At 46.0% G+C, this 25,987-nt stretch overlaps 10 protein-coding genes across 10 annotated transcripts; 5 read left to right on the top strand and 5 right to left on the bottom strand.

The window, feature by feature from the left end:
* Positions 1-2,731: 2,731 nt before the first annotated feature.
* GLAREA_02925 (Family A G protein-coupled receptor-like protein) lies at positions 2,732-4,101 on the top strand (the record flags this gene model as incomplete). Its single annotated transcript, XM_008088010.1, has 2 exons — positions 2,732-3,259; positions 3,310-4,101. The coding sequence occupies 2 exons, from the start codon at positions 2,732-2,734 to the stop codon at positions 4,099-4,101; spliced, it is 1,320 nt and encodes a 439-aa protein (XP_008086201.1).
* Positions 4,102-4,466: 365 nt separating this feature from the next.
* On the bottom strand, positions 4,467-5,692 carry GLAREA_02924 (Carbon-nitrogen hydrolase; the record flags this gene model as incomplete). The annotated part of the gene is made up of 4 exons (XM_008088009.1): positions 4,467-4,801; positions 4,873-4,968; positions 5,028-5,467; positions 5,514-5,692. 4 exons carry the CDS (start codon positions 5,690-5,692, stop codon positions 4,467-4,469), a joined length of 1,050 nt encoding a protein of 349 aa, XP_008086200.1.
* Positions 5,693-6,298: 606 nt separating this feature from the next.
* Positions 6,299-8,704, bottom strand: GLAREA_02923 (Zn2/Cys6 DNA-binding protein; the record flags this gene model as incomplete). The annotated part of the gene is made up of 6 exons (XM_008088008.1): positions 6,299-7,109; positions 7,161-7,322; positions 7,405-7,537; positions 7,612-8,411; positions 8,478-8,557; positions 8,630-8,704. 6 exons carry the CDS (start codon positions 8,702-8,704, stop codon positions 6,299-6,301), a joined length of 2,061 nt encoding a protein of 686 aa, XP_008086199.1.
* A 626-nt stretch (positions 8,705-9,330) lies between these two features.
* GLAREA_02922 (uncharacterized protein) lies at positions 9,331-10,401 on the top strand (the record flags this gene model as incomplete). Its single annotated transcript, XM_008088007.1, has 1 exon — positions 9,331-10,401. The coding sequence occupies one exon, from the start codon at positions 9,331-9,333 to the stop codon at positions 10,399-10,401; it is 1,071 nt and encodes a 356-aa protein (XP_008086198.1).
* A 179-nt stretch (positions 10,402-10,580) lies between these two features.
* Positions 10,581-13,466, bottom strand: GLAREA_02921 (uncharacterized protein; the record flags this gene model as incomplete). Its single annotated transcript, XM_008088006.1, has 1 exon — positions 10,581-13,466. One exon carries the CDS (start codon positions 13,464-13,466, stop codon positions 10,581-10,583), a length of 2,886 nt encoding a protein of 961 aa, XP_008086197.1.
* A 265-nt stretch (positions 13,467-13,731) lies between these two features.
* Positions 13,732-15,882, bottom strand: GLAREA_02920 (uncharacterized protein; the record flags this gene model as incomplete). Its single annotated transcript, XM_008088005.1, has 1 exon — positions 13,732-15,882. The coding sequence occupies one exon, from the start codon at positions 15,880-15,882 to the stop codon at positions 13,732-13,734; it is 2,151 nt and encodes a 716-aa protein (XP_008086196.1).
* Positions 15,883-16,505: 623 nt separating this feature from the next.
* GLAREA_02919 (alpha/beta-Hydrolase) lies at positions 16,506-17,502 on the top strand (the record flags this gene model as incomplete). The annotated part of the gene is made up of 3 exons (XM_008088004.1): positions 16,506-16,667; positions 16,727-16,910; positions 16,970-17,502. The coding sequence occupies 3 exons, from the start codon at positions 16,506-16,508 to the stop codon at positions 17,500-17,502; spliced, it is 879 nt and encodes a 292-aa protein (XP_008086195.1).
* Positions 17,503-19,126: 1,624 nt separating this feature from the next.
* GLAREA_02918 (uncharacterized protein) lies at positions 19,127-19,719 on the top strand (the record flags this gene model as incomplete). Its single annotated transcript, XM_008088003.1, has 2 exons — positions 19,127-19,255; positions 19,330-19,719. 2 exons carry the CDS (start codon positions 19,127-19,129, stop codon positions 19,717-19,719), a joined length of 519 nt encoding a protein of 172 aa, XP_008086194.1.
* A 731-nt stretch (positions 19,720-20,450) lies between these two features.
* GLAREA_02917 (uncharacterized protein) lies at positions 20,451-21,235 on the top strand (the record flags this gene model as incomplete). Its single annotated transcript, XM_008088002.1, has 2 exons — positions 20,451-20,852; positions 20,909-21,235. 2 exons carry the CDS (start codon positions 20,451-20,453, stop codon positions 21,233-21,235), a joined length of 729 nt encoding a protein of 242 aa, XP_008086193.1.
* Positions 21,236-21,491: 256 nt separating this feature from the next.
* On the bottom strand, positions 21,492-25,221 carry GLAREA_02916 (P-loop containing nucleoside triphosphate hydrolase; the record flags this gene model as incomplete). Its single annotated transcript, XM_008088001.1, has 4 exons — positions 21,492-21,549; positions 21,600-21,703; positions 21,756-25,025; positions 25,126-25,221. The coding sequence occupies 4 exons, from the start codon at positions 25,219-25,221 to the stop codon at positions 21,492-21,494; spliced, it is 3,528 nt and encodes a 1,175-aa protein (XP_008086192.1).
* Positions 25,222-25,987: the final 766 nt, after the last annotated feature.

Below are 25,987 nucleotides of genomic sequence, written 5' to 3'. Positions count from 1 at the left end.
ATGGTGCGAAGGCCGTTTATGCAGCTGACTCTAATATGACGTATAATTCTAGGGCGAACTCAAAGTTATACGCAGTGGCTTACTAAAGCCTAAAGGCAATTGTGATTTTTTGCTCGTCCTACGAAATCGTGAATTTAAGCTTTTCTTCGTGGGTCTTTGGGGATACGAAAGCACTCTATGACTTTGTTCTAATGAGCTAGTATCAAGGACTAAATGGCAGGTAAATAGAACTCAACTTAAGGCGAGTTTAAAGATTCAGTTCCTATGAACCTTCGTGGAAGGGAAGTGGTAGAGTGAGCGATAGAGGGAGAAAGTAATATATTAAGATGTCTAAAGGAGAGTAAGTGAGCAGAGCTCGTACGAGGTATATATATTATATACAAGAAATAGATAGAACTAAGCCGGAAGAAGATTACACGTGATTTTAGGTCAGCAGTTCCCAACTCTCTGCATATCAGATTTTTCTTCACAATACTATACCGTGTATTGGAGGAGATGCCGCCCAATAGGAAAATAATAATGTCTGTGAGTGTGAAAATTTATTAGGTGTTCCTGATGCAATTACATGAATCGTTTGCATATGTGTAAGTAATTTGTAAGATCGAGGGCTAGGTCCAGGATACCTTCTGAAAGTTTAATAAATTCAGTTTAACAACAGGGTCTCAAACTTCGAATGATGAAAGTTTGGAACCCTTCTTAGGTTCTACAAATTCTCTTGCCTTACGGCGGTTACATTAAATACCGCAGGTGTTTCTCTTTCATTTCACTAGATTGATGTGCTGCTGATTAGAATTGGGAAAACTATAAGTTACCAACACTTCAATAAAGTTAGCAAGTTTGCAGCGGCAATTATCCACCTCGTCCATATTGAGCTTGGACTTCATGTGTATCTCCTTTTCCATTTCTTGTGACACCATTTTTCCAACAATTCGGATTTCATTCTCAAAACGAACAATACCCAGTCCAAATCCCCGAAAGCAGACCCATTATTCACCCACCACGAGTTGACGTGGCCGTGATTGCCATCAACTTGGAAAAAATCGGGCCTTCCCCAGCTTTGACATGTGCAGTGCGGAGGCGGAGATGTGCATCCCCACACCCCGCCTGTCCCTGAAATTGTGCTTCTCACCAGGCTATCCATGAAACAAACTCGTCCTCGTAACTTCTTTCTGAAACGGGATTCTCGCGAGCGGTGGCGCATGCGGAGTGGCAAAAACGGGCCGTTTATCTTGCAAGCAAAAGGAGAAACAGGAGGCGTCGAGATGTGTATATATTTCACTCAAAGTCCAACGGTGGAAAGTGTTGGAAACATTCGTTCTGGAATGATTGATATGGGCGTTTGCATTAGGGGTGGGAGTTTGGGAAAGGGAAGAGGATAATAAAGCGGGCTAGATTAGGTTTGGTAGCCGAGATGCGTCTGCCAATAGGGGGGATGATCGCTTATTACATGGGATATAGGGTGCATTGATCCGGTTAATCACCCCAGACGTTCGTGGAGGACGACGAATTCCAACCTCTGCTCTCACCAGAAGATCGACATCGACCCAATTGTGTCAAAGTCGTGCGAGCATCATCCTCGAAACAATGTCAGCCCCAGATACGTGCACAGCGATCCAGACCAGTTAGGAATGACATAAAGGTCGAATATTCAAGCGCCGACTTTTCCGAGACAAATCTCATAACTATTGAGAGAATCCGGGTTTTGGCGGACAAACTGAAAATCTCTTGATTTCCTGTACACAATTCCTTTTTCCTCTCATCGCCTTTCGGCCTCCTACTCATCCTAATTGAGATGCAGCGTGCAGAGGAATCCAGGAAACAATGTGAGTCGGATTGCCGCCTGGGGACTCCGGCTTGTGGGGAGCGAAAGAAGTCAGCATCTGTGCATCGTGCACGAATTGACCATTAACAGCCATTCAAGCCTCGCTATGACACTCACGACCGTTGTCCCGGTTCTGAGGCACATGAACTTTGAATCCTTATTTGTGGAGGTTGTTGAAAGGGTGTCAGGGGTTAATCTATCGCCAAATGCGAATTGGATTGGCATAGGTTCCAACATCAGCACTGCGATATTGCTGACACTCTTTTGTCCTCGACTGGGACGGCACGAAACGGGCATTTAATACCCCTATACCAACCTAGGCAAGGCACCCGCTCAACCGCTGATCACGGTAGAAGATCTAGAAGAGTCTTACGAGCAGAAAAGCTGCTTGGGACTGCCGTCTTCTTTCAATGTTGTTTGATATTTTCTGGGCAACGCCTCGAAGCCAATCGGACAAAGGGCCTATTCTAGAAATCGTAGAATAATTTTGACAAAATATTTGACAGTGTTGGTTTCAACTTCAAGCGACGAGATATCTCTATCTCACAGGCGGAAAAACCTAGGATTGCATTTTCAAGACATCAATTTACATGGGGTACGCAGACCGCTTGCACAGGTACCGGCCCACCGCTCGAACTATAAGGAAGATATCCATCCCCACCAAGGGTATGTGCTTAATTATTGTCCCTTTAAGCTGGATCTACATGTCCATTGTTTGGGTTGCACTCGTTAGCTCGGGTCTCAACTTCGACGTGCATACCGATCAACTGCGCGTGTAACATCAGGTTGTGACTTACGACATACCATCGATCTGCCAAAGGTGTTTCAAACGGCAAGCCTCTTCCTTCTCTTCTTTACTTTACACAAAAGCATCGAGTCTCCTGATATGACTACCGGGCACGGCTCACAATGCTTCAATCGTCGGATAACAACTATGAGAACTCATCGCTAGATCCTCTCCCCAAAGATGTCCTCCATGGAATGATTGCGATGGGAACGATTGGCCTCGTGTCAACGATCTCGACTTTGGCTCTTTTGATATTCATCACATATCGCATGATTTGTTGGCGGCGGTATTATGAACATCCAATCGCAACAAACCAGATCTTCGTCCTCATCTACAACCTTTTACTAGCCGACTTTCAACAAGCACTCAGTTTTCTACTCGCCTTCTACTGGATATCAGAGAATAAATTAGTTGGGCCGTCACCAGTCTGTTTTGCGCAAGGATGGCTGATTCAGATCGGGGATCTCAGTTCTGGGATCTGGGTTTTAGCGATTGCGGTTCACACTTTTATCAACCTCGTGGCTCAAAAGACTATTACGTTTAGAGTTTTTGTGGGAGGAGTCTTGATGATATGGTTATTTTGCTTGGTCTTGACAGTCGTTGGACCTATACAAGAGCAGACGAGATTTTTCGTCCCTGCTGGGCTTTGGGTAAGTCCTCTTTCTTCACTTTTGTGATCAGTATATCTAACATATTGTAGTGTTGGATAGGTGAAAAGCATGAGAGAGATCGACTCACCCTACACTACCTATGGATCTTCGTATCACAACTAGGCTCTCTAGTAATCTACATTGCCATCTTCTTCTTCCTCCGCACGCAAATCGCAAGTTCAGTCAGCACCCAACAAACCCTCAGTCAAGAAACTCCAACCACACCAATGGCACCCAACTTCTCCAAACCAACAATAGGAACCACCACCACAATCGTCAGCCAAACAATCAACGACCCCTTCGCCGTCTCCCGTCAAAAGATCCTCCGAACAGCCCGTTACATGATCGTCTACCCAATCGCCTACATCATCCTTACCCTCCCCCTCGCAGCAGGAAGAGTAGCGTCAATGACCGGCCGCAAACCTCCATTGATGTTCTTCTGTGTCGCAGGCGCCATGATGGCATCCTGTGGCTTCGTGGATGTGGCTCTCTACATCTACACCCGCAAAGCACTCGTCCGTTCAAACGTCGGCCATCGTCGTACCATCGTCCCTGCACAAAACCATCCACTCTCTCCTTATCCTTCTGCAAATGCTCCGCATAGAAATACCTGGCACACGAGCTGGCATGAGGAAGATAGCGTGCCGGCGTCGCACAGTGGGAGCACGGAGGACATGAATGTTGATCATAAGTTGACGATTGAGAATGGCGCAATTGTTGTGCAACAGACTATTACTAGGCGAGAAGATTGTGAGAATCCAGAAGGTGGACGGTTCGCGAGGAGTGATAGCTTGAAGAGTTTGGTAGGGAAGAAGGTGGATGGGAAGAGTTGGCTTACTTGACAACCAGGGTGTATTCTTGTCACTGTATGATATATGTTTAAGACTTATGGATCAATTCCAGGATGCGCGGAGTTGGAGGTCTTGTGGTAATGAAAAGCATGCTTTGTAAAGCGCTTGTAGCTATTGATGTGCTTATGTACCTAGATACCTAGTTAAACCTTGTCAATACCAGATTTCTTTCAAGTTTTAGTTGCTATCTTCTGCCTACCTTCGTCATTATACTTACTGAAACAATCGGGAAATCCAAAGATAAGTATCGTCATAACTCAAAGGTGCCAAAAATACCTCCGTTAGATTGGATTATTTGCTCAAACTCAAAGTACACTTCGCGACGAAAATCAAAGGTTAAACTACGAACCTCGAATTCAAACCTTCCCTCCTCCATTAACCAAGCCTTGAATTTTCCGCCCACTTCTATCTTCCAGTCTCTTTTCGACCTCTTTCTCATCTCCGTCAACCTTCCCTGGTTTACCAGCCCGAAACTCATCGACCACAACCTTCTTCCCTCTAGTATCAACACCCAGCCACATAAGATCAGGCCGACTATAATGCCCCGCCACATCCAAAAAGCTTCTCGCAAAGATCGCCGCATCGAAATCCAAAATCTCGTACACAATTCCTTCCTCTGTCGGCTCAAGTGGTTTACTCAACACACGACCATCAGGCCCAATAACAGCGGATGCGCCGCCGCCCGGTGAAGCTATATTTATCAGTGACATTGCCGAAAGAGGAAATCGGGAGACAAACACATAAGCAACCCCTCCTTCGTACCCATCTTCTCAACTCCCTTCTCCGTAATCACAGTCGTAGCATGTAACACAAAAGCCTGCGATTCGATCGCGAAAACCTGCGACAAAGCCAGACAGCCTATCTCCATTAGCTTCCTTGCATCCCTCCATCACATTCTAATTAGAATATGTCCATACCTTCTAAACTCAAACTCCACAAATCCGGTCCCCCGCCATGTCCCACCACAGGTGGCCACGCACTACAATGCACCTGCACCCTCTGACTAAGCGTATGGAACTTCAACAACGGCTGCGTGTGTTCCCAGCACGCCAATGCTCCTATCCTTCCGATACTTGTTTCCTTGACGTTAACTAGACTGTCCCCGCTACCATCCCCGAAGATCGTGCGTTCCATGTGCGTGGGTTTCAATTTCCGGCGATTCATCAAGATGGTCCCGTCGGAATCGATGAGTGCTTGGGATATATACAGAGAATCGTGGTCGTTCTCCGAGAATCCGAGTTGGACGATGATGTTATTTTTTGCGGCGCAGGATTGGATGGTTTGCATCTCAGGAGAGGAAATCGAGAGCGAGTTTTTGATGTAGAGGGTGCTGAGATGGGGGTCTACGGGGCGTGTCCTGGGATTTGTTAATTGATATTTTGAAGATGGATAGAAAGGAGTACCATATCCAAGCCGGATATCCAGGAATAAATGCTTCGGCAAACGAGATGAGTTCAGCACCACTCTGAGCTGCTTCTTCGATGTATTTGCAGGTTTTTTGGACCGAGGCGGAGAGGTCGAGCCATTCTGGTTCAAGTTGGGTTACTGCTACTTTTACTTTTGTAGGATTGGGTTGGGACATGTTTTTGAGATTGCAAGGGTGCCGGAGTTGTAGACTTGATGGTGGTCTTAATGGGCTTTGATCGAATAAGTTGTTTCAGTGCTGAAAATGAAGGATGGAGTGAGTGAAGGTAGCGAGTTTATGTTTTTGAGATGAAGAGAGTATTGGGTAACACAATTCTTGACATATGCGACTTCTCAAATTCAAGTGAGAAGAATCTTGGGATCTTTTCTAACCCTTAGCTTTATCACCTTATCAATGTTCATTATGCAATACATCAACTAGAAACCCCTCGGGATTTGACGATAGTAGTGGAGCAGACCCCTAAAATCGCTTGCGGGGTCACTGCTTATCTTGCGGATCACCATCCGCAAGCCCCGCAGTTCTCAGGAACGCCAGCATAGCGGGGCTATTCCGCACGATAATGGTGCAGCTGCAGAGAACTTTCTGAACAAGTAATAACTCTCGAATGCAATTTTATGGCGTTGCTATATTGGTTGGGTAGTAGCACTGCTTATAGAATTGATAGATCAGAAATTATGGTGATTTGCTAGATTATTTGAGACTTGCGTCGTAGATTGGTTGTACAAAGGGGTCAAATAGTGGCCCTTAAGCGAGTCCTGCCGACTAATAAGTGCCAGTATCAAAATTCCCATTAGCAATATATAGGTCCCAGGCTTCCATATCCCAGGAATTTGTAATTTGATCTAAAGCACCTCCATATTGGTCCGCTTGAAAGAGATCAATCCCAGCTAGGATAGGATCCATGCTAAAATCAAAGTTGTAATTCGTATGAGTAGTTGCAACAAAATTATTCGTCGTATCTGCGCCTATAGTCGACGAACTAGGGTACATAGTTGTCGTTTGCGCTGGCAAGGTGGATTCCGTGGGATAGCTTAGATGTAATGGTAATGCCCAAGCTACTTTCCATCGATGAGCAAGTTCGCGAATTCGTGTAATAGATCGATTAACTTGGACTCTCCATTTGGAATCCATGCCTTCCAGCCAGTCTAAGCAGCTTCTGAGCCCATTTGATGACTGCCTACCAAGTTTGGTACGACCTGCTGTGGCATTCAGAAGATGTATGACGGCTGCGGCGAGAACAAATTCTTGGACCTGGGGTCCTACGCTCTTGAATCCCGGATGTGTTCGGTAGTTTCGAAGGATTCGAGCTATTGATGATGCAGCGGAAGTTGCCGAGCGTAAGGCGAGACCAAGTGTTACGCTGCCTGTTGGCTCATTGAGGAACGGTCGGTGGATGAGCAAAAGTGCTGCGTGATATGACAACTGAAACCAGACAACGCTCGGTCTCATGTTATCCTTATTGAGGTGAATACGACCGTCTAATTCGTTGTAGAATCCTTCTAGAGTTTGGTGGGAGCGGACCGCAAGTGACCTTCGCTCGTCAGATGTGAGTTCTGACCAACTGAATGCATGCCTGAGTTTCTACTTCAGTATTATATTTTACTCAACGACTGGGTATACAAACACTTGATCCATGCATGAGTCCCAAAGATGCCACAATTTGCAGAAGCTGTCATGAGCAACATCGTCAACGGTGGCTCTACCTTGAACAAGACTATAGAAGCATTCCGTCCGAACTCTTTGCCAGTGTATAGTACAATTCATTCCAAGACTCGACGTAACCAATCTAGAAAAAAATCAGTACGGGAGTGAAAACAATTTGCGTTTACTTGATGAAAAGGCGGCAAAGTGAATGCTGTTCAACTTACCGATCGACCGAGAAATAAGCCCAGAAAGATCTGATTTTTCGCTTCATCATTGAAGCTTCCACATCCGATTGTGAAGCATCAGGTAAGACAGCAACGTGATGTGCACGATGAAGTATAAGTCCCGTAGCCATCGCTTCAAACAAATAATCATTAGCAAGTGGCGGCACGTAAAAAGGTGCTGATAAGCGAGTTTAAATGGGGGGTTACCTATAAAATTATATGCCATATCATCGTTACCTAACGTTATTTCTCTCCATGCTAGAAGCGATGTCCCTTGAACGATCAAATCACTTGTGTTGTTTCTGATACAGCTCAGCAGCATATTTTCTGCCAATGATACACATATTTTTCCAATATGCTGTAGCTCAGGTGCTTCCGAGAAGTATGCACCCACAGAAAATATGGCGTAGTTACGAAAACATACATCTGATCTTTCTTGGTTGCAATCTGTGTTAACCACCGAAACCGAGTCTTCGAGATCAAGATATTGGTGAAAGACGTTGAAGTTCTCCATGAAAAGATACATCAACTGTTGCTTGTCTTGAAGCGAGAGAATGAAGTCCTGAGGAACGTTATTCTCTCGAACTGAACCTACACCTTGAGTAAAGTCTCCGGTATTAAAGCTTTCGCTTCCCAGACGTGATGTTTTCTTGTTGCTGGAAGTCATCATAAACGAGGGTTCAGCTTGCCCATTGACATCCATGCTTAACATGAGCGAGGCGAGCTCCTCCATAGCAACCTGAGATCTTCCATCGGTATCTTGCGTGCGCTTGCTAGGGTTAGATGGCGTAGGTGTCTGCGCGAGGATTGGGGGTGGTGCTTGGGTATATATTGACACGTGATCAGATGCTGACACGATATCATTTTCTGATTCACGGATCAAACGACTACTTCTTTCGAGGATCTTGTCTGGTCTTTCAGCTTCTCGATATGCTCTGACTACGCTCTCTAAAACGGCGATTCGGTTCTGGAGACTATAGATAAGTCCTTCATCGGCATATTTGCGTCTAGGAAGAGGGTTTAGTATCAGACCTTGCAAGTCACTTTACCTAGGTGGATAGGGAGAAGCTCACTTGTTAGAGGTTTCCTCTGCATAGGCGCACGCTCTATCGAACTTCTCGCACAGTGAACATGAGGGCCTTTGGCCGTCACACTAGTACATTGGTCAATACTTTGCTAACTCAATAATGACTTGAACAGTGCTCTACATGAAAGCCTCCCTTACCTTGCGCTTATTTTTGCGGCACTCTCTGCAAGCAATTTTCGTCCGATTAATAGCTTTTACTTCCTTGTTGTCCATGCTCAACCAATGATCATGCTTAAAAGTTGGTCGGAGTGTGGAAGTGGAGAGATGTCGTCGACATCGTTCTCGCTTGTCATCTGAGTGGAAGGATTCCGCGCCAATGTTGTTGTTGACCCACGAGTGCCATAAACGAACGCAACCATAGTCTCGGTAAAGAATATTAAAGGATATAAGGATGGATACTTACGAACTCTATGCGAGGGAGGTAACACAATTGGCTTATTAAGTTTGCGGATGAAGGTCCGCAGATTAAAAAACGATAAGGTGTCCTGGTGGGGTCCGAAGCACAGCAGCGCCGAGCTACTGTGGCGAGCTTCAAGCTCGCCGATAGGTGTAAAATGAGGACATGAAACTTGACAGTTCGAATCACACTTGATCGATTCGTTGCTACAATGATTAGCGGAGCTACAGCCAAACGAGACTTCATAGACTTGCAGAAAAAAAGAGAAGTGTGGGCGTACAGTTCTTCCCATTGCGCCCGGTAGCTCTAAGAACCGACCGTCATAAGGTATATAATGAAGAGGTCTACTTTGCAGTTAGGTATCTCATAAGGTATTACTTCTCTTACGGTAAAGCTTGGTTTGCATTCACAGAAGGTTATTCTTTCATTGTCACTCATCAAAATGGTTTTCCTAACCGACCTATCCGCGGAAGATTACATCTTCACCATTGGCCTATTCGGCATCCAATACACAACACTAACCCCGGAAAAGACCAAAGCAATCTCAACTCTCTACACAATACTATCGCAATCAGCAGGACGAGTCGACCATCTCCGCACCGAAGATCACGGGTTCAAGTCCATCGGCCAACCCTCAGCCACCTTTATTGCATATTGGCTCCGATCCGAGGACTACGAAGCGTTGAAGACAACATCAGCATGGCGGGAGTTCTGGGATGATTTGACGGATGATGCTGGGGTGTGGAGAGAAGTCATGACGGTGCCGAAAAGTCGCTTTATGCACGCTTCCTCGATGAATGTCGCATCGGGAATGAGCTCACTGTTGGAATTGAAAACAAGTACAGATGAAGGTTATTGGGGTGTATATCGCCATCGCCTTTCAGAAGTCATCGACAAACATACCGATCCGAAAGACACTTTCACATCACCATATGTTACAGCGCCGAAGTCTGGGATTGACAAGCCAGTGCTGGAGATACCGAAGTCAATCGGTACGAGCATCAGGTATGGCAGGGTCATACCCAAGATACCAGATAACATATGTTTTGTTAGGGAAGGTCAACGGCAACCGAATTGTCCAAAGGAAGAGATTGACGCGTGGGTAGAGAGTATTAATCCGCATGCCAAGTCCTGGATCCAGCATCTGGATGATGAAAGAATCAAGACTGGAGTCTTGTCAATCACCACTCACCTTGGACATGAACGGCCAGTATCCAAGGGGCCAAAATATATGGATTTAGACGTGAAAGAAGACGCGGCTCCAGAAACGAATCAGTTAGCTTACTTCCTGGACTTAGCACATTTTGAGCTTGCGGGACGGTCTCACCGTGGACATGTTGCTTTGAGGAAAAGCCTCATGACACTTTATGGGCCCGGAGGCAAGCTCAGTAAAATGGGCAAGTCGGCGTTGTATGTTGAGCTTTGTGTTCTCAAATCCGGTGATATGGATGCGGAGTATATTGGTTGTTTGGAGAATACGGGATTGATGTTCTTAGCTGATGTCGATGGATGATGTGTGTCCACGAAGGGTTAATGATGGAAAATCATGATCTTCTCGAGATGGAATGGCCTTGAAGTCTCGATTATAGATCAACGTTCTTATATAACAAACTATATATAAACTTCAAGGCCATCGTAGATCTGTATATATACCAAGTAACCAGAATAGCAACACGTCGAACTAAAAGAACCTCATTTCTTCATCTTCTTCAAAAACCCCAGCACCGTAGAAGTCTTCGATTTACCTTTCTCAGCATTCTCTGAGCTTTCCGGAGCTTCAATAGCTCGCTGTTTATGCAACCCGTATATGCCATCATCCTGAGGTGCGGGTAAAGCTTTTTTCCCAACCGCGAGACCATACGGGTTACTGTATGCATCTTCGATTGCGCGCTGCTTCTCCGGCTTAGAGAGTTGTTTGGTTTGCGGAGATGAAGCAGATGCAGTCTGGCTTGAGTGTTCGCTTCTTCGCGACGGAGCTGAAAGCTGTCCATAGGGACTGCTATATGCGTCTTCGAGGGCTCGCTGTCGTGGTGAAGAAGGAAGCTGCTTTCTATCTACCGACGTTGATGAAGTGGGGTATTCAATCGATCGCGACGTAGAAGAAGATTCCAAGGCTTTCAAGGCAGCCTCTTCTTTCGCCTTCAATAGCTGCGCTTGTTTTGCTTTGAGTTCCGCCAACCTCTTCTCTTTCTCCGAGATCAACGAAGTCTGAGCAGCCTTCTCTTTAGCCCTGAGAAGACTCGCTTGTCTCTTCTTAAGCGCTGCCAATCTTGCTGCACTTTCAGAAATGACAGCAGTGGTGCTTGAAGATTGTCCAGCATTCAAGGCTTTCAACTTTGTCTGCGCGAGTTTCTCTCGGAGTGCCTCTACTTGTGCAAGCTTATCGTTCAACTGCTTCTGTGGTGGTTGAGATGGGAGTTGGTTAAAGCCAATTGACCTCGTCTCGCTTCTAATTTTTTCAACCTCTCGAGCGCTTTGCTCGATGGCCTTCTTATGGGCTTCTTCTTCTCGTCTACGTCTAGCTTCTAACTCTTCGTACCGTTCTTTTTCGATCCTTAGTTTCTCAGCATCGAGTTTCCGTCTTTCTTCCTCGAGTCGTCGCTGATTTTCAGCACGAGCAGTCTTCTCGCGGTCTTGTTTCCAGAATTCCTCCCTCTTCATAGCTTTTTCAAATTCTTCCGCATGACGTTTTCCGTCTTCCTCTAGCAATTTGCTCTTACGCCGAATCTCTTCCATCTCACGGTCATGATTGGAGTCTTCAATCGCCATTCGTTCAGTTTCAGCATGGAGCAGCTTACGTTGAGCCTGCTTATCATCCTCGATCTTTGTCGCATAATTCTCTGCATCTCTTCTACGATGAGCTGCAGCTCGTTGCTCCTCTTCAAATCGGCGGACCTGATCTTCGTACCTGCGTTTCGCAGCTTCCGCTTCAAGTCTACGCTGCTCTTCTGCTTTCCATTCGATTTGCTGACGGCCAGCATCTTGTCGAACCCGTTCCATAGCCTCCTGGTGTTCGCGATCACGTTGACGCTTTTCCTCTTCGTATCTACGGTGCTTAGCTTCCATCTCAGCTCTTCTTTGCTGCTCTCGTTGCCGCTCAGCGTCTCTTCTTCGAGCCTCCTCCCTCATTCTCTCATCGGCAAGTCTCTCTTCTTCTCGCCGACGATTTTGCTCTTCAGCCTGTCTTCTTTCTCGCTCAAGCTTGTCTTTATAACGCTGCTCTTCTTGCCACTCAAGCTCTTTACGTCTTGCGTCTTCTCTCTCCCTCTCAAAAGCTGCTTTCTGCTCAGCCATTCGGCGTTTTTCTTCCTCAAAAGCCTGTCTCTGAGCTTCAAGTTGAGCCTTATGCTTCTGTTCGTCCTTCCACATAGCTTCTTTCAAGACTTGCGCCTCAATCTCACGTTGTCTTTCGCGCTCTCTTCTCTCACGGTCCTCACGATCTCGAGTCTCTTGCTCGTACCTTCTTCTCTCATCCTCAAGCTGAGCTTTTTGTTGCTGTTCTCGCAATTTTTGCTCTTGTTTTTGGCGGTCCGCTGCTATCTGTCTCCTCTCTTCCTCGAGCCGTGCTTTCTCGGCCTCAAGATCTGCTTGTCGCTTAGCCTCCCTCTCCCCCTCCTGTTTTCTTACCACAGCCATTTCAAGCTCAAATTTAGCCTTTTCAGCAGCTAGATGTAGTTCTCTCTCCCGCTCTTTGACCTCAGCTTCTCGTGCTAGATTTTCCCTAGCAATTTGGAGCTTTCTTTCCTCTAGTCTCTGCTTTTCCTTTTCGGCTTCCTTCTCCACCCTTTTCATCTCTCGCCTCCGTCCTTCAACCTCATCTTCGCGTCTTCGCCTCTCACTTTCCAAATTCTCTTTCTCCCTATTCAGTCTTTGTCGTTCTAACTCCGCAGCTTGCTTCAATTCCTGGTCGGCTTTTTTACTTCTATCCTCTAAGTCTCTCTTTGATCGTTCAAATGCCTCCTGCATTTGTCTATCCGCCGCTTTCGCTTTCTCACTCGCCATTTCAGTTTGTCTGCGTCTCTCACGAGCAGCCTCGTCCTCCTTATCAGCAAGCTCCCGCTGGAATCTTCGATCACGTTCTTGAGCATCCAGAAGCAACTGTTCACCTAGGCGTTTTTTAGTCTCAAATGCTTCTTTGCCCTGTCTCAGCTGTGCCTCAAATGCTGCATTCATCGCTGATTGGTTTTGTTGTTGCTGTTCCAACATTTTCATCTGATTCTGTTGTTCCATTAGTCGATTTTGTTGGTTGAAATTTTGTTGCTGCTCGAGCAAGCGCATTTCGTTCTCCTGGTTTTGATTTTCCAACATTCTGGCTTGATTCTGTTGCGCAAGTAATCTTTCTTGTTGGAGCGTTTGGTCATGGTTGTTACTGGTGTTATTGTTGGTAGTGTTGGTAGTTGTTGTATTGTTGATAATAGTCTCATTTTGGACAATAGTGATGTGATCGATGAGAATAGGTTCAAGATAAAGCCGTTGACGAATGTCCCAGTAGGGGAGATAATAGGGAACATCATGGATATAGTAGTGTCGCATGCAGTCTCGACAATAGATTCCATGTATATCGCAAATGAAGTCCATGATGGGCGTAGAAAGCGAGTTTACCGATGACTGGAATAAGACCTGGAATAAGAGACGAGATGGGATTCTATAGCGAATTGTCCGGAATAGAAACCGAAAGAAAATGAGAGAAGGTTGAGAGAAGAGAGGAACGAGTTGCAAATATATATTGTTCTCTTCCACCGCTTGGGAATGTGATACTGGCACACTTAATAATCACATAGCACTCTCATAATCTCGAGGAAGATTTTCCGATCGAGTCTGTGATTAAAAGTAAAACGCGCGGTCAGACGATCCTGAAAGTCTCCCATGGAACTCCATGATTGCTGCTCTTGAGATCAAAAGCTTCTCCCTCCATCATGCCATGCACATAACTTTCGCCGACCAGGGAATAATATCCCTGATTATCTCCATACTTTGTTCTTTTGCTGAGAACAACTGGAACGCTACATCCATTTATGATGCAGACCAAATCTCCAGGTTGAGTTTTCCGCGGAACCAGAGACAGGAACGCATGCTGTTTAGTTCGAGTGAGTCTGCGGTTCAATACCACCGCCTCCACCCTTTGGAGAAACTCATGCTGGATCATGTCTAGTTTCTTTTCTCGCTCTGAGATTATATCGACATGACCCCCCTCTTTCCGTTCATAGAAGACGTTTCCACAAACAGTACTGTAGAAAGGAGGAGGGTTGCTTCCAAAACGATCCCTATTCGCTATCATGGTGCGCCAGAAGTCGTCGGGGATCCTCCATTCAGATGTAAACTCATCATGCTGAATCGTTTCATTGCCGTATTTTAACCAAGAAACAGGAACTCTGCCCAAAGTAGCAGGTTCTTCCTGTTGCAAAATAACATCTAACACGAACCCTCGGGCATAAAGTATGGGCACAGAAGACTCACAGATATTAATCTGATGAAACGCCCAGGTTGGCCGGGACGGTGGTTTTCCAGATGCTTTGTATAATGTATGAATTGCAGGGGTAGCAGCGACTAACGGATCCGCATTGAGACGTCTCCAAATAAGCGTAGATCCCTCGTGCATAAGTAGATGCTCGTGGTGGGCCTCCTCTTTGGTACGCCAAGGCATATCTTTCAAAGTCCGTATCCATGTTGGCAGCTCTTCGTTTTCTGGCGCCCAAGGACGAAAGATCATGTCTAGCGACAGAGAGTTAGTCGTTATTCGCTCCATGAATCCTGCTGCCACGTGAGCAAACGGCTTTTGGTAGGATACTTTGAACGCGTCGTGAGAGACAGAGAACAACTCTTCCCGGGCACGAATTGTGTTTAACTTCCTTAGTACGGGTTTGATGAGTTTTCGAATGCGCAGTAATTCTTCAGATGATAAGACGCCATTAGCGGTTGAAATTACTTGATTGTATGCACCACTAGAATTGGAACTGCCTCGTGTTCGGAAGGAAGATCGTGGTCCATCATCCGCAAGCGATATAACAGCATAGAGAACGTCGTGTGGTCTGGTAGCCTCGAAAGTTGTCAAGTCACAGATGAGTTCCTCCAGAGTCTTACATCTGCGTGTAATTCTACCTTTATCATCCCGACGTACAAAGTTTGTGGTTGCGGCGATAAGACGACTTGCACTGTAATTTCGGGCATCAAAATAGTTCCAGCCCTCAAACTTCTTGGATATATCTTCGGAGTACATTTGGAACAATTGCGTGGCCGAAACAAAATTCGACCACGAAGCTTCCTGATCGCCGCAGTAAATGGTTGCCTCGCTTGCCATTGCAATTTCCTGTAATACCCACCGTCGAGTAAACCATCGCCTACGCATAACCATCGACAAAGCGAACCAATCTTCTAATCTTGTCTCCAACGCAATAAATCTTTCAAATCTGCCCACTGATAGTGGAATCTTTTGGATGAGAGCCATGGCTCGCGAACTATGATGTTCTTCTTGACCAAGCCATATTCGGACACAAGCGGCATCACCATACGTCCGAGACATCATGGGAACTTGCGTGTTCTTCTCTTCAAAATCTTCCTGATTGATGCAAAGAGCATCTATCCAAATCCTTCGAGGAGACGTCGTGCTCCGTAGATTATTCAGGATACTGAGCAAGTTTTTGGTCACCATTAAGTATTGAAAAGATTCCCCTTCAAATCCGATTGGCAGCCTCTCCGAAGGCTGTTCCTCACCCCAGACATATGAAAGAGCATCATATTTTTCCGGAGAGCCCCTTACCCAAACACTGAGCGAGCAGTTGAGTTTCTGGCCCACAAGGCCTGGAGAGATAGTCAGAATTCTTAAATGGTTTGCGTCGATCGGCTCGTAGGAGTAAATAGTCTCTTGTACTGTGCTGGTACCTTCCTTGATACGTTTATCGTGCATGAGAATTGATTCGCTTTCCTCGGTCTCCGGTAGTATAGCGAATGAAACTGGAGCGACCACCGGTTCCTCTTCGAGCGAGCTTCTTTCCATAGTGTTAGTCACGTCGTCACACGTGGCATTGTGGTTAATTGTGAGCCTCTGGGTAGGCGTCTCCCATCCATCGATCATATCACCTTACAATCGGAGAGTGTCACAAGTAGCCCCACTTGGGGACTGGGAAACAAGTCATGTGACTTATGAGATGCCCAAAACAGATGTTTAGACGTATCAGTTCTTAAATCTACGAGCCATCCTAGGCCCATAGATGCCGTATATACCTACCGTTCTAAGACCTCTTGTTTTTGAATCCCGATGTTAGTTTCCGTGTTTATTAGTGCGCTTATGAGACGTTCAACCAAATTGTGGCACATTTACCCGCCAGCCTCAGTTCGGGCTCAATACCTCAAAGTTCAAATAGAAACGCTGTTTCCTTAACAATTGAAGCACTAGTGATTTTTGCCATGCCGAGTCCTACTGCCAGCCATCAAAATGCGGAGTTGATGCCATTTTCAACTTTTGTCAGGAACTCAAGACCCCGCCTTGATCTCCTCAGTAACTGACGATAAATAGCGGTATGAGAGCGTTGAGGACAAGCAAAACAGACTCTGCCTTCCCCTCAATTATCTGATCATTTTGAAACCACAACTAAGTCATTCCTATTCGACTCGGCAATCATGCTCTTCACGCCTTCCGCTGTGGTGCTCTGCGCCTTCACAGCTCTGAGCTCATGCGCATCATTGGTGCAAGTCCAGAATTTTGGGACAAACCCAACGAAGATCAACATGTATGTCTATGCACCAGACAAGATAGCCACGAAGCCAGCAGTCATCGTCGCAGTAAGTACATGCCGACATCACATTGCTGCTGCGTCTGGACCATACTGACAGCAATTTAGTTGCATCCATGTGGCGGGTCAGCTAGCCAATGGTTTTCAGGAACTAAACTTCCATCGTATGCAGATAGATTGGGGTTCGTCCTCATATATGCAGGAACGCCAAACATGAACAACTGCTGGGACGTGCAGAGTGCAGGAAGCTTAACACATGGCCAAGGTGGAGATGCGCTTGGAATCATCAGCAGTTAGTCACTTGAAAGATACTCCTTACTCAACAGTAAGATAGCTTACTTTTTCATACAGTGGTCAACTACACTTTGAATAAATATTCTGGCGATGCATCCAGAGTTTTTGTGATGGGTGGCTCTTCTGGTGCAATGATGACCAATGTCATGGCAGGATCATATCCCGATGTCTTCGAAGCAGGAGCTGCGTTCTCAGGAACTGCTCATGCATGTTTTGCAGGTGCCCCAAGTGCAACTCCTGCATCACAGAATCAAACATGTGCTCAAGGACTTCAACACACTGCTCAAGAATGGGGCAACTTTGTTCGAAACTCATACCCCGGTTACACAGGTCGTCGAACGCGTCTACAAATATTTCACGGCCTCGCAGATAACCTGGTGAAGCCGCAATGTGCAACCGAAGCGCTCAAGCAATGGTCGAACGTGCACGGCGTCACGCTGAACAAGACTGTTGCTGGTGTACCATCTTCAGCTTATACTCAAGAGATTTATGGTGATGGAACGAAGCTGCAAGGGTTCTTTGGAAAGGGTGTAGGCCATATCGCACCTGTCAACGAGGACTTGATGCTCAAATTCTTTGGACTTCTCTGAACTCGTTACTCGAGCATTTCCAATTGGGTACGTATGTAGAGTTTTGAGTATGCGTAAACACGTTCATTCTCCCAGAGTTTTAGCCTATATAAGAATCAGCTCTGCAGATTTACCCATCAGTACTATTTCAGACTTGTGATAAAATTAAAACATTGGAATTTAAACAAACTTACCTATAACTTGAGGATGCAACCAATCATTTCCTGTTTTAGGAGTAAACTATATTTTCCAACCATTTAAAGAAATTGTGAAACCTCAAGATCGAAATTAAATTATCAGTTGCCGTGTTAGCTTTGTTATTACAATAATGAATGTAGAAATTGCAAACATACATCCAAGGTCTAAGATAGCAAGGTGTAAGTCGCAATTAGGAAGTCGCTTAGATGCTGGACCCCCTTTCTTACAGAAGTTGCTTCCCGCAACTTTTTACACATTCTCAATCTCCAATTTTTCTGTACTATTTTGTCAGAGTTTGATTGAGTAACTAACAGAGCGGTCGAGGCGACTTGCTGCCCAACTCTCTTTTATCGTTTTGTATACTGGTAAGGTATTTTAGTATCTATGAAGAAATGAAGAATCGTAATTCTTCCAACTATGCTCTCTATAATCAATATCGACCTTCCTAATATAGGTCATCTCGTACACTAACCGTTAGGTAAGCCATATAAAGAGATGTCCGGGTGCGCAGGCGAGTGAGTACCAAGACTTTGGGTACGCGGCTTACTGTCAGAATCGAGTACTTAAAGATAAAAGTTAAATTGCCGATGCGGTCAGCGTAGTACTTACATGCTCTGTAAATTAGCCGATGAACAAGAGTGTGACGCTTTTATGCATTAAAGTTGTCGGTCAGGCTCTGTTTTGCTACACTTTAGTGTAACAGGGAGCCTCTTGGTTAATGCTGTTACTGAGCCGAATGAGCAATTTTGCCACTTTCTTCTTACTCTTTCAGCTGTGCTCTCAATGTTAATTTATAGACCAACAGTGTTTGCAGTCCCAACCTGGCTGAAGCTCGAGGTATAGGAGCCGTCCAAGCCTAGATTTTGGTTTTTTCTTTGCGCATGGCAGGAAGCCTTAGGCGAGTGTTACTCTTTTTAAGAAAGAACCAATGCATCTAGACATCCCGCTTAGTAAGATGTACCAAAGTGCTCATCAATCGCTTACTTGAAAACTGAGATGTTCATTGGTGATCTTAAGAGCCTTATAGAAGTAAGGGACAGGGTACCCCACAGTCAGGGGCCTGAATAGTCTACTTACTCGGTAAAAACACTATGCTTGTTTGTACGAACAGACGTATCGTCACCCACAGAACAGTCACGTCCATAGCGACCTCAGGAAATTCAATGAATCTCCTGGCACCGAGCAAGTGAGTCCCTGGCCATGATCAACTGAGATTCATTGAGCTGAATAACTTGTACGAACAGACGTATCGCTCGACAGAAAGGATCTGACAATTATTCTGAGAGTAATATGCTTTCGATGTTGAGAAATTGTATAAAGATGAGGAAATCTGCAATGATTTTACTTCTTTCCTCATCGCATTCATCATCTCAGGCTTCACTGCATCGATCTTCAACTGCCGCTCAAGATCCTTTTCTCGAGAATCAATTATTCAATCAATTTCAATATGAAACTCCCCATCACCATCATTCTCGGTCTTACTGCATCAGTTTCAGCAATTGACGTCGGTCTCAGAAGCAGATCCAACTGTGATTCCCGCGGTGGAGGATGGTTATGCACGAACCTAAATCCTAATGTACAAATTCTCTTTTTCCGATTAACCTCACCCAAAACCTGTCAAAACATACACCCTCTAACTTAACACCACAGTCATGCTGCGGTATCTCTTCCGGTCATGTCGCTAGCATCATATTCTACGCTATCCCGACCGAATGGTCCCTCGAATTGAGAGGTCACGACGGTGGCAACTGCAACCGATTGAGCACAGTGGACGGTATTTTTGGCGGCACTGAGAGGTGTCTCAACGCAGGATGGTACACCGGGGCTAGTTACGTTTTCCGCTCGAAAAGGAGAACCGCCCAAGAGAGTGCTTGCACTTCGTCAGTGGCGCCGGACGTCTTGTTCCTTGCCGATGGACAGAAATACAACATTGTCAACATGGATCACGGCCTCATTGAAGAGTTGGCTGGGTTTGCAACGAACGGGTCTTCTGTAGAGGATATCCCAGCAGTCTTCAAGCCATTTGAGATCGCCGCTTAGGGTCGCTGATTCAGTGCCATGAACTGCTTGGACTCAATATGGCGATAGCTGGGGAAATGTTGTGGTATGGCAGGTATGCACTGCTGGTGAGTGCACGCACCAGCAGGGTATTTGGTTCCTCCTTTTACTTTTGATTTCTTATGGTCTGAAAGCCTTTCAAATAAAAACTCGGTTTTACCATTTGTCACTGTTACAATAAATGCCAGTCTGTGATATGCTAAAGATTGCGATTAGTATAACGCGATGGCAAAGGGGATTTTGATTACTTAAAATGTGGATTTGTGTCTTTGAGACATATGAAAGATGTAGAGCATACCACTTTGTCAAACCCAGCAGGCGGCCTCTCGAGGTTCTACTCGTTTCAATGATTCATCTTGTACGTATTCAGGAATGCGCTTCTAGGAAGACGCCTCAAAAGAGAAGCAAAGAAAGAGGGATGTGCAGTTTGACCCACTAGAATTACTGTGATGGAAGAGCCGTTCTATCAAAGGGCAACCTATAAAGAATTAACAAAAAGTACCTACTTCAGAAGTTCAATCGATAAGCCTAATTCGTAGCATGACAAAATTAAACGTATCTGTCCGACGACTCTCAGAAGACGTTGACGTCCAGCGTCGACACCCCACTAAAAGAGCACTAAAACCGCCTCCCGCTCCCGTCTCGACCCGCAGACATTCTCTTGGCATTATTACAGGATGCTCAACATCAAGCCATTCAACCCACCACACAACATGGCGACCAAACGACTCCTCCCCCTCACGCGGTTCACCCAACCTCTCCGCCGTCCATACCACTCCTACACGCACCCCGCCCCCCCAGGTCCCTTCAACGAGATCGAACGCAGCATCCTCTCCAGCGCCGCAAAACATATCCCATCGCATGGCTTCACCAGCACATCCCTAGCCCTCGGCTGTTCCGACGCAGGCTACATCGCCGCGTCGACGAATCTCTTCCCGAAAGCCGCGTTTAGTCTGGTGGAATGGCATTTACTGGCGCAGCGAGAGGCTCTGAAAGGGGAGGTGGATGCTATTGCAGGGGATGGGGCGAAACCGATGGGTGTGGGCGCGAAGGTTAAGGAGTTGACGTGGAGGAGGTTGATGGGTAATGAGGAGGTTATACATAGATGGCAAGAGGTACGGCTTCAGTATCCCGAGGAATGGCAGTTCTAGGTCGTTAACCTCAATTCTAGGCGTTAGCGCTGCTAGCCTCTCATCCAAGTACCTCGATCCACGAGCTAGCGCTGCTTTCGGATGAGATATGGTTCCTCTCAGGCGATGTCTCGGTCGATACCTCTTGGTATACGAAAAGAGCTTCTTTATCGACGATTTACGCTGCGACGGAATTGTTCATGACGACTGATAAATCGGTTGGATTTCAGGAAACGAGGGAGTTCATGGAACGGAGGTTTGAAGATGGAAGAAGTATAGGAAGCACGCTTGGAAGCGTCGGACAATGGGTTGGGTTTACTGCACATGCTGGACTAAATGTTTTGAGAAGCAAGGGAGTCAGGATATGAGCATGTAATGTACGCTAGGATTTTAATTGTGGCCGCAGGGTGTACGATGTTGTAAGAAGTATATTGTGCTGTACAATAGGTGTACAATAGGGTATAGTTCAGCGCCGACCCATAACAGCAAGATTCTCCCCCATTTAACCTTGCGCCAGAGATATCCGTCTTTGAACGCCTTTTCCGAGAAACCCCCACTATTCTTATTTCGACATATGTTATCTTACAGTTTAACAATAAACAACTTCTTTCTAGCCGACATGATCTAGTGTGCCCTCATCATGTCGTCTATTTGTTGCTGCGGGTTTCGAGGATCTTTCAGTCTACAATGAAAGTTAGCTTCTACTCAGTTCATAGGCAAAATGCTACTTACTTGATAACTTTGACATCGTCAGCGTCATCTCCAGCACCGGACCCCAAGGCTTTAGGTGTGATGAGAATGAATTGGCGACCCACCGATCGTCGGGCAGCGCTGATCTATCGAATGTAAGCCGCTGTCAAATATGGTATTGGTGGAATGTGAACTTACAATCATCTTGGTACTAACATCTCTGTTGACATCATCCATGAAAACATCATACTCATCCAAACATCTCAATGGCGCGCCCATTGCCTCCCACAGAGCTAGTAGCAAGCAGATAGAAGAGAAAGACTTCTCCCCTCCTGACAGGGTCTTGGTTTTCCTCCCCTTTCCACTCTTGGTTGTGTTGTCCGGCTCAACGTGAACATCTAGCTGTTTTGACTTATGGTCGATATTGAGAATTCCACGGAAAGCTCGCTCACTCAGGAGATACTGGAAATTGATTCGTGAACGTGCCGAGATGTGCTGTTGAAACCTCCGGAACATGTCAAGACGCTTGGCGAAGGAATGCCGTAGCACTTCAAGAAGATCCTCAAGTTCTGCTCTCGTCGACTTGGCTTCTTGAAACTTCTTATTGGCAGCAACATAACGGTCATTGATCTCCTTGTCTGTACCGCCCTGCTTCCTCTCAAACTCTTTGATCTGGCTCTTGAGGGCTTGGAACTCGGCATCTAGATCTGCTGGTTTCTTGTTCTCAGGAACATTGACTCTGAGACTGACAACAGATGCTTGCTCAACATATTGTTCCACCTGCTCGACCGCCATGTCTCTCTTCTTTTCGGCACGAAGCGCTCCACTCTTCGCCTCTTCGATCAGTTCGATATGAGCATTCTTGTCTCGAAGGCTGAGCTCGCGAATCTGAGAGCTATTTCTCACTTTGTCCATAGCCTTCCTTAATTTGTGTTCGTTTTCCTCCACACGAAGTTTCAGGGCGTCTACTTCTCGTTTACGTGTGTGAGAGATCTTGTTCGATTCCTCAATGGCCAACATAACGTTGCCAAGTGTCTCCCCATACATTTTCAGGTCGCCCTCAGCCTCTTTCAGATCGGCTTCCAAACCTTGGACTTTGTTTTCGGCGCCATTGTCCTGCTCCAATTCATTCTCCAGATCTTCTACTCGCGCTTCTGCACGCTGTATCTTATCTTTGAGAACCTTGAAATTCCGCTTGTGGTTCATAATCCCCACTTCTGACTCTCTGAGTGAACGCTGAGCCTGTGAGCGCGCGTTCTCAAGATCCCTTGATTCCTTTTGTAGCTGAACGAGTATGCCCTGTTGGTGCTCAATTTGTTTATCAACGTCTGTACGCATTCGCGGTCGCTGAGTGAGCCGGTATTTCACACCGCTTATATCTTGGTTTCTCCCACCACCTATCCAGGAGAGGCGATGTCCAGCATCTCTTCTCGTGTCGTGAAGAGTAAAGCATTGCCTGACATTTCTTGGCTTTCCGCGGGGGTCATACATGTAGTCGTAACCTTCTTGGCGCCGCTCGAAAAGAACAGACTGTTCGATAGCATTTCCAATGATTAGCTGATTTCGGACAAGCTCATTGTCAATTTCGAGAACACGTAGAACTGTATCGATGTTGTGTTCGGGTTCAGACCGTGAAATGTCGATACGACTATGGTTCCCTATGAGAACCGGAACAAATTCCATACCAAGTCGACGCTTGAGTTCGGCCAAGATTTGCTGATCGGCTTTGCTTGTGACGATAAAGCCGGCCAGAACTGCTCCTAACATAGACTCTATAGTGTAGGACCAAATTGGGTTGAGCAGTTTGATGTGCATACCAATAGGTCCAATTGGCTTTTCCTGGAAACGGCGTTCGCTGTTTATTGCCCTGATAAGTTGGGGCATCTTTCTGTCAAAGCCTGCGATTGGATCCACCTGCTTTTCACCCAATGTACGGATTTCCTGGTTGACGTTGTGGATCTCTTCACGCTTTCGATTCAGAAGCTCTTCTGCTTTTTTCAGCTCGAGTGAGCCAATCTTACGAGCTTCCTCGAGCTGTGGCCCCTCTGTTTTATGACGCTCCATATCAGCGATAGCCTCCGCAACGGTGATCTTTGCTTGGTCCATTTCCTCTAACTTTCGTGCTTGAGCTCCTCCATTTAGATCCTCCAAACGTTGCATTTCTGCTCGAAGATCATTCTTATACGACTTAACTTTGTTTTCGAAAGTCTTAACATTTTGTTTAACATTGTCTCTTTCACCCTTAAGTTTCAAAAGCTCCGTCTGAATGTCTTTTTGGAGATTCTTCGCATTCTCGTATTCCTCTTGTACGGGCGCAGCGTCAACTTCGAGTTGCGTCTGAACCTGCTTCCATCGCTCAAGTGTATTGTTGGCTTCTTCATACTTCCGGGCCTCTTCCTCCGCGCGTTTCTCTTGCATTTTAATTACTTCTTTTGCCGCTTCGAGTTCTTCTTCTTTCTTGCGCAATGAAAGCTCGACCTCCTCCACTTGTGACCATGCACATTGGCATTGCAGGAGTTTAGCAGCCGCCCTAAGTCCACTTCGCTCTTCGATCATATCAGCTCTTTTCTTAGCATCATCGCGATCTTTTTCGTGAGCAGCCAGATCATCCTCGGAATCCCGAAGTTTGCTGGCAATCTGATCCATGGTGTCAGCAACTAGCTTGTAATCATTATCTAAAGCCTCGAGCTGGACTCCTTCAACGAAAAATTTGTATTTTTGCGCTGGAGTTGATGAGGTAATGAACGATTTTGCAGCGTCTTGGGTAAGCACGTTCATAGGGTTATCAACCATGAGTTGATAGTATTCAATCATATCATCCACGTCTGACTTTTTCGTCGATATTGTTTTGCCAATATCGTTTTTGAGCTTGTAACCACCAGTACCGGATCTTGTGAAGTGTCGCTCGACGATGATGGAGGGCCCAAAGACATCCGGTTGGTAAGCATCGTTCCCTTTGTTTTTGAGCCTGACCTTAAGGACTGCTTGATCTTCCCCAGTTTTGATTAAAGTCTTCATGCTTGCACCGCGGTTTGTTGACGCCGCTTTGCCTCCTAGACATAGCGTAACTGCCGTCAGAACGGCACTCTTGCCACTTCCGTTCATCCCAACAACGAAATTTATAAGTGGCCCGAATTCGACATGTAGCCTCGTGTGGCACATGAAATTATAGCATGTAATTTCCATGATGATGGCGTTATCCGAAGCATGGTTGTCTCCAAGCAATTGACTTCTTGCTAGAAACCGCTGAGTCGCTCGATCATCGTCCTCGTCTGGGTTATCTAGATGCTTAAACCCGTTATCGCGCATTATCTCATACTGAGTCGCAGTCGGATCCGCCAAGTAATCATCTTCGGCATCTGGTACAACATCGTCTTCGCTGGCGGACGATTCTGCGCTTCCGTCGCGGCGGTTGCGCGTATTCGAAGCAGATGCTTGGTTTATAGAAAGTCGCACTTTTTTAGCATTCTATGGGGTCACGTTAGTCGCAGACTCAGCTAAATACCACACAAATCTTTATTTCGAAGTTTGTTCAGGGCATGTAATGGGTCATTTTGTAAATGCTCACAGGCTCGTGTCGTAAATTTGACGTTGCACTCTCAACAGCTATCACATTATCGTCGCCTTCAACATCGGCCCTCGGACGCTTGCGTATCGGAGCCATCGAGACTGTATCGCTCGCAACAGCGATCTGGCTGGGAAGAAACGCTCCTTTTTGTGTTCGATGGTGGGTTTAATGGCGATGCGGTGGATGTGGGAGAGAAAGCATGATACCGCGTCTCAGTCGTGAGTTAAATCTTGGCAAACGCGCCAGTATGGTCTGTGCGATGTAAATCATGTATGCCCCGCTTTCCAATTACGTCCCCGAAGTGCACGTGACAAGTTTCCTTGCGGCACAGAGGTTTCGAGCGGGTCCAGGCCAGGTTATTTCTAGCTCATAGGACGCCGTCATTGTGAATTATTAGAACAAACTGACTTAAAAGGCTACAGTTATACGAGTTGTTAAGACTGCAGCTTGCTTTTCAAAGCCGTGCTATATAGCGTTAGCCATCACAAATCAATACAGATAGATTACAGTCGACCTGCTACAACAACCCTGAAATATACCACAAGGCTATGGATTTCACTATAAAAAACCGCTGGAAGTAAATTGTAGCGTAGATTTATCTCTGTTCGATAACGAAATTATTATACATGTAAATTCGGTATATTACTAGCTCCGTAGTGGCGAAGACTAAGAACTCCCACCTAAAGGAAAGTAAAGCTATAGGTTGGTATGTGAGATGTACTGTACATAGCCACAACAGCGATCAGTAAAATATCCAGAGTTCTTAGAATGTCTCGATACAAGTGAAGGAGTACAATGAGTAGGTGAGAAGAGCGTCAAGTCTGACCAAAGTCACTGCTTTCCAGACATAAGGACGGTGAAG

The sequence above is a fragment of the Glarea lozoyensis genome, assembly GCF_000409485.1.
Source record: "Glarea lozoyensis ATCC 20868 chromosome Unknown GLAREA6, whole genome shotgun sequence".
Taxonomy (NCBI): Eukaryota; Fungi; Ascomycota; class Leotiomycetes; order Helotiales; family Helotiaceae; genus Glarea; species Glarea lozoyensis.
The sequence above is the reverse complement of the archived record's forward strand: the minus strand, read 5'-3'. Positions and strand labels throughout refer to the sequence as shown.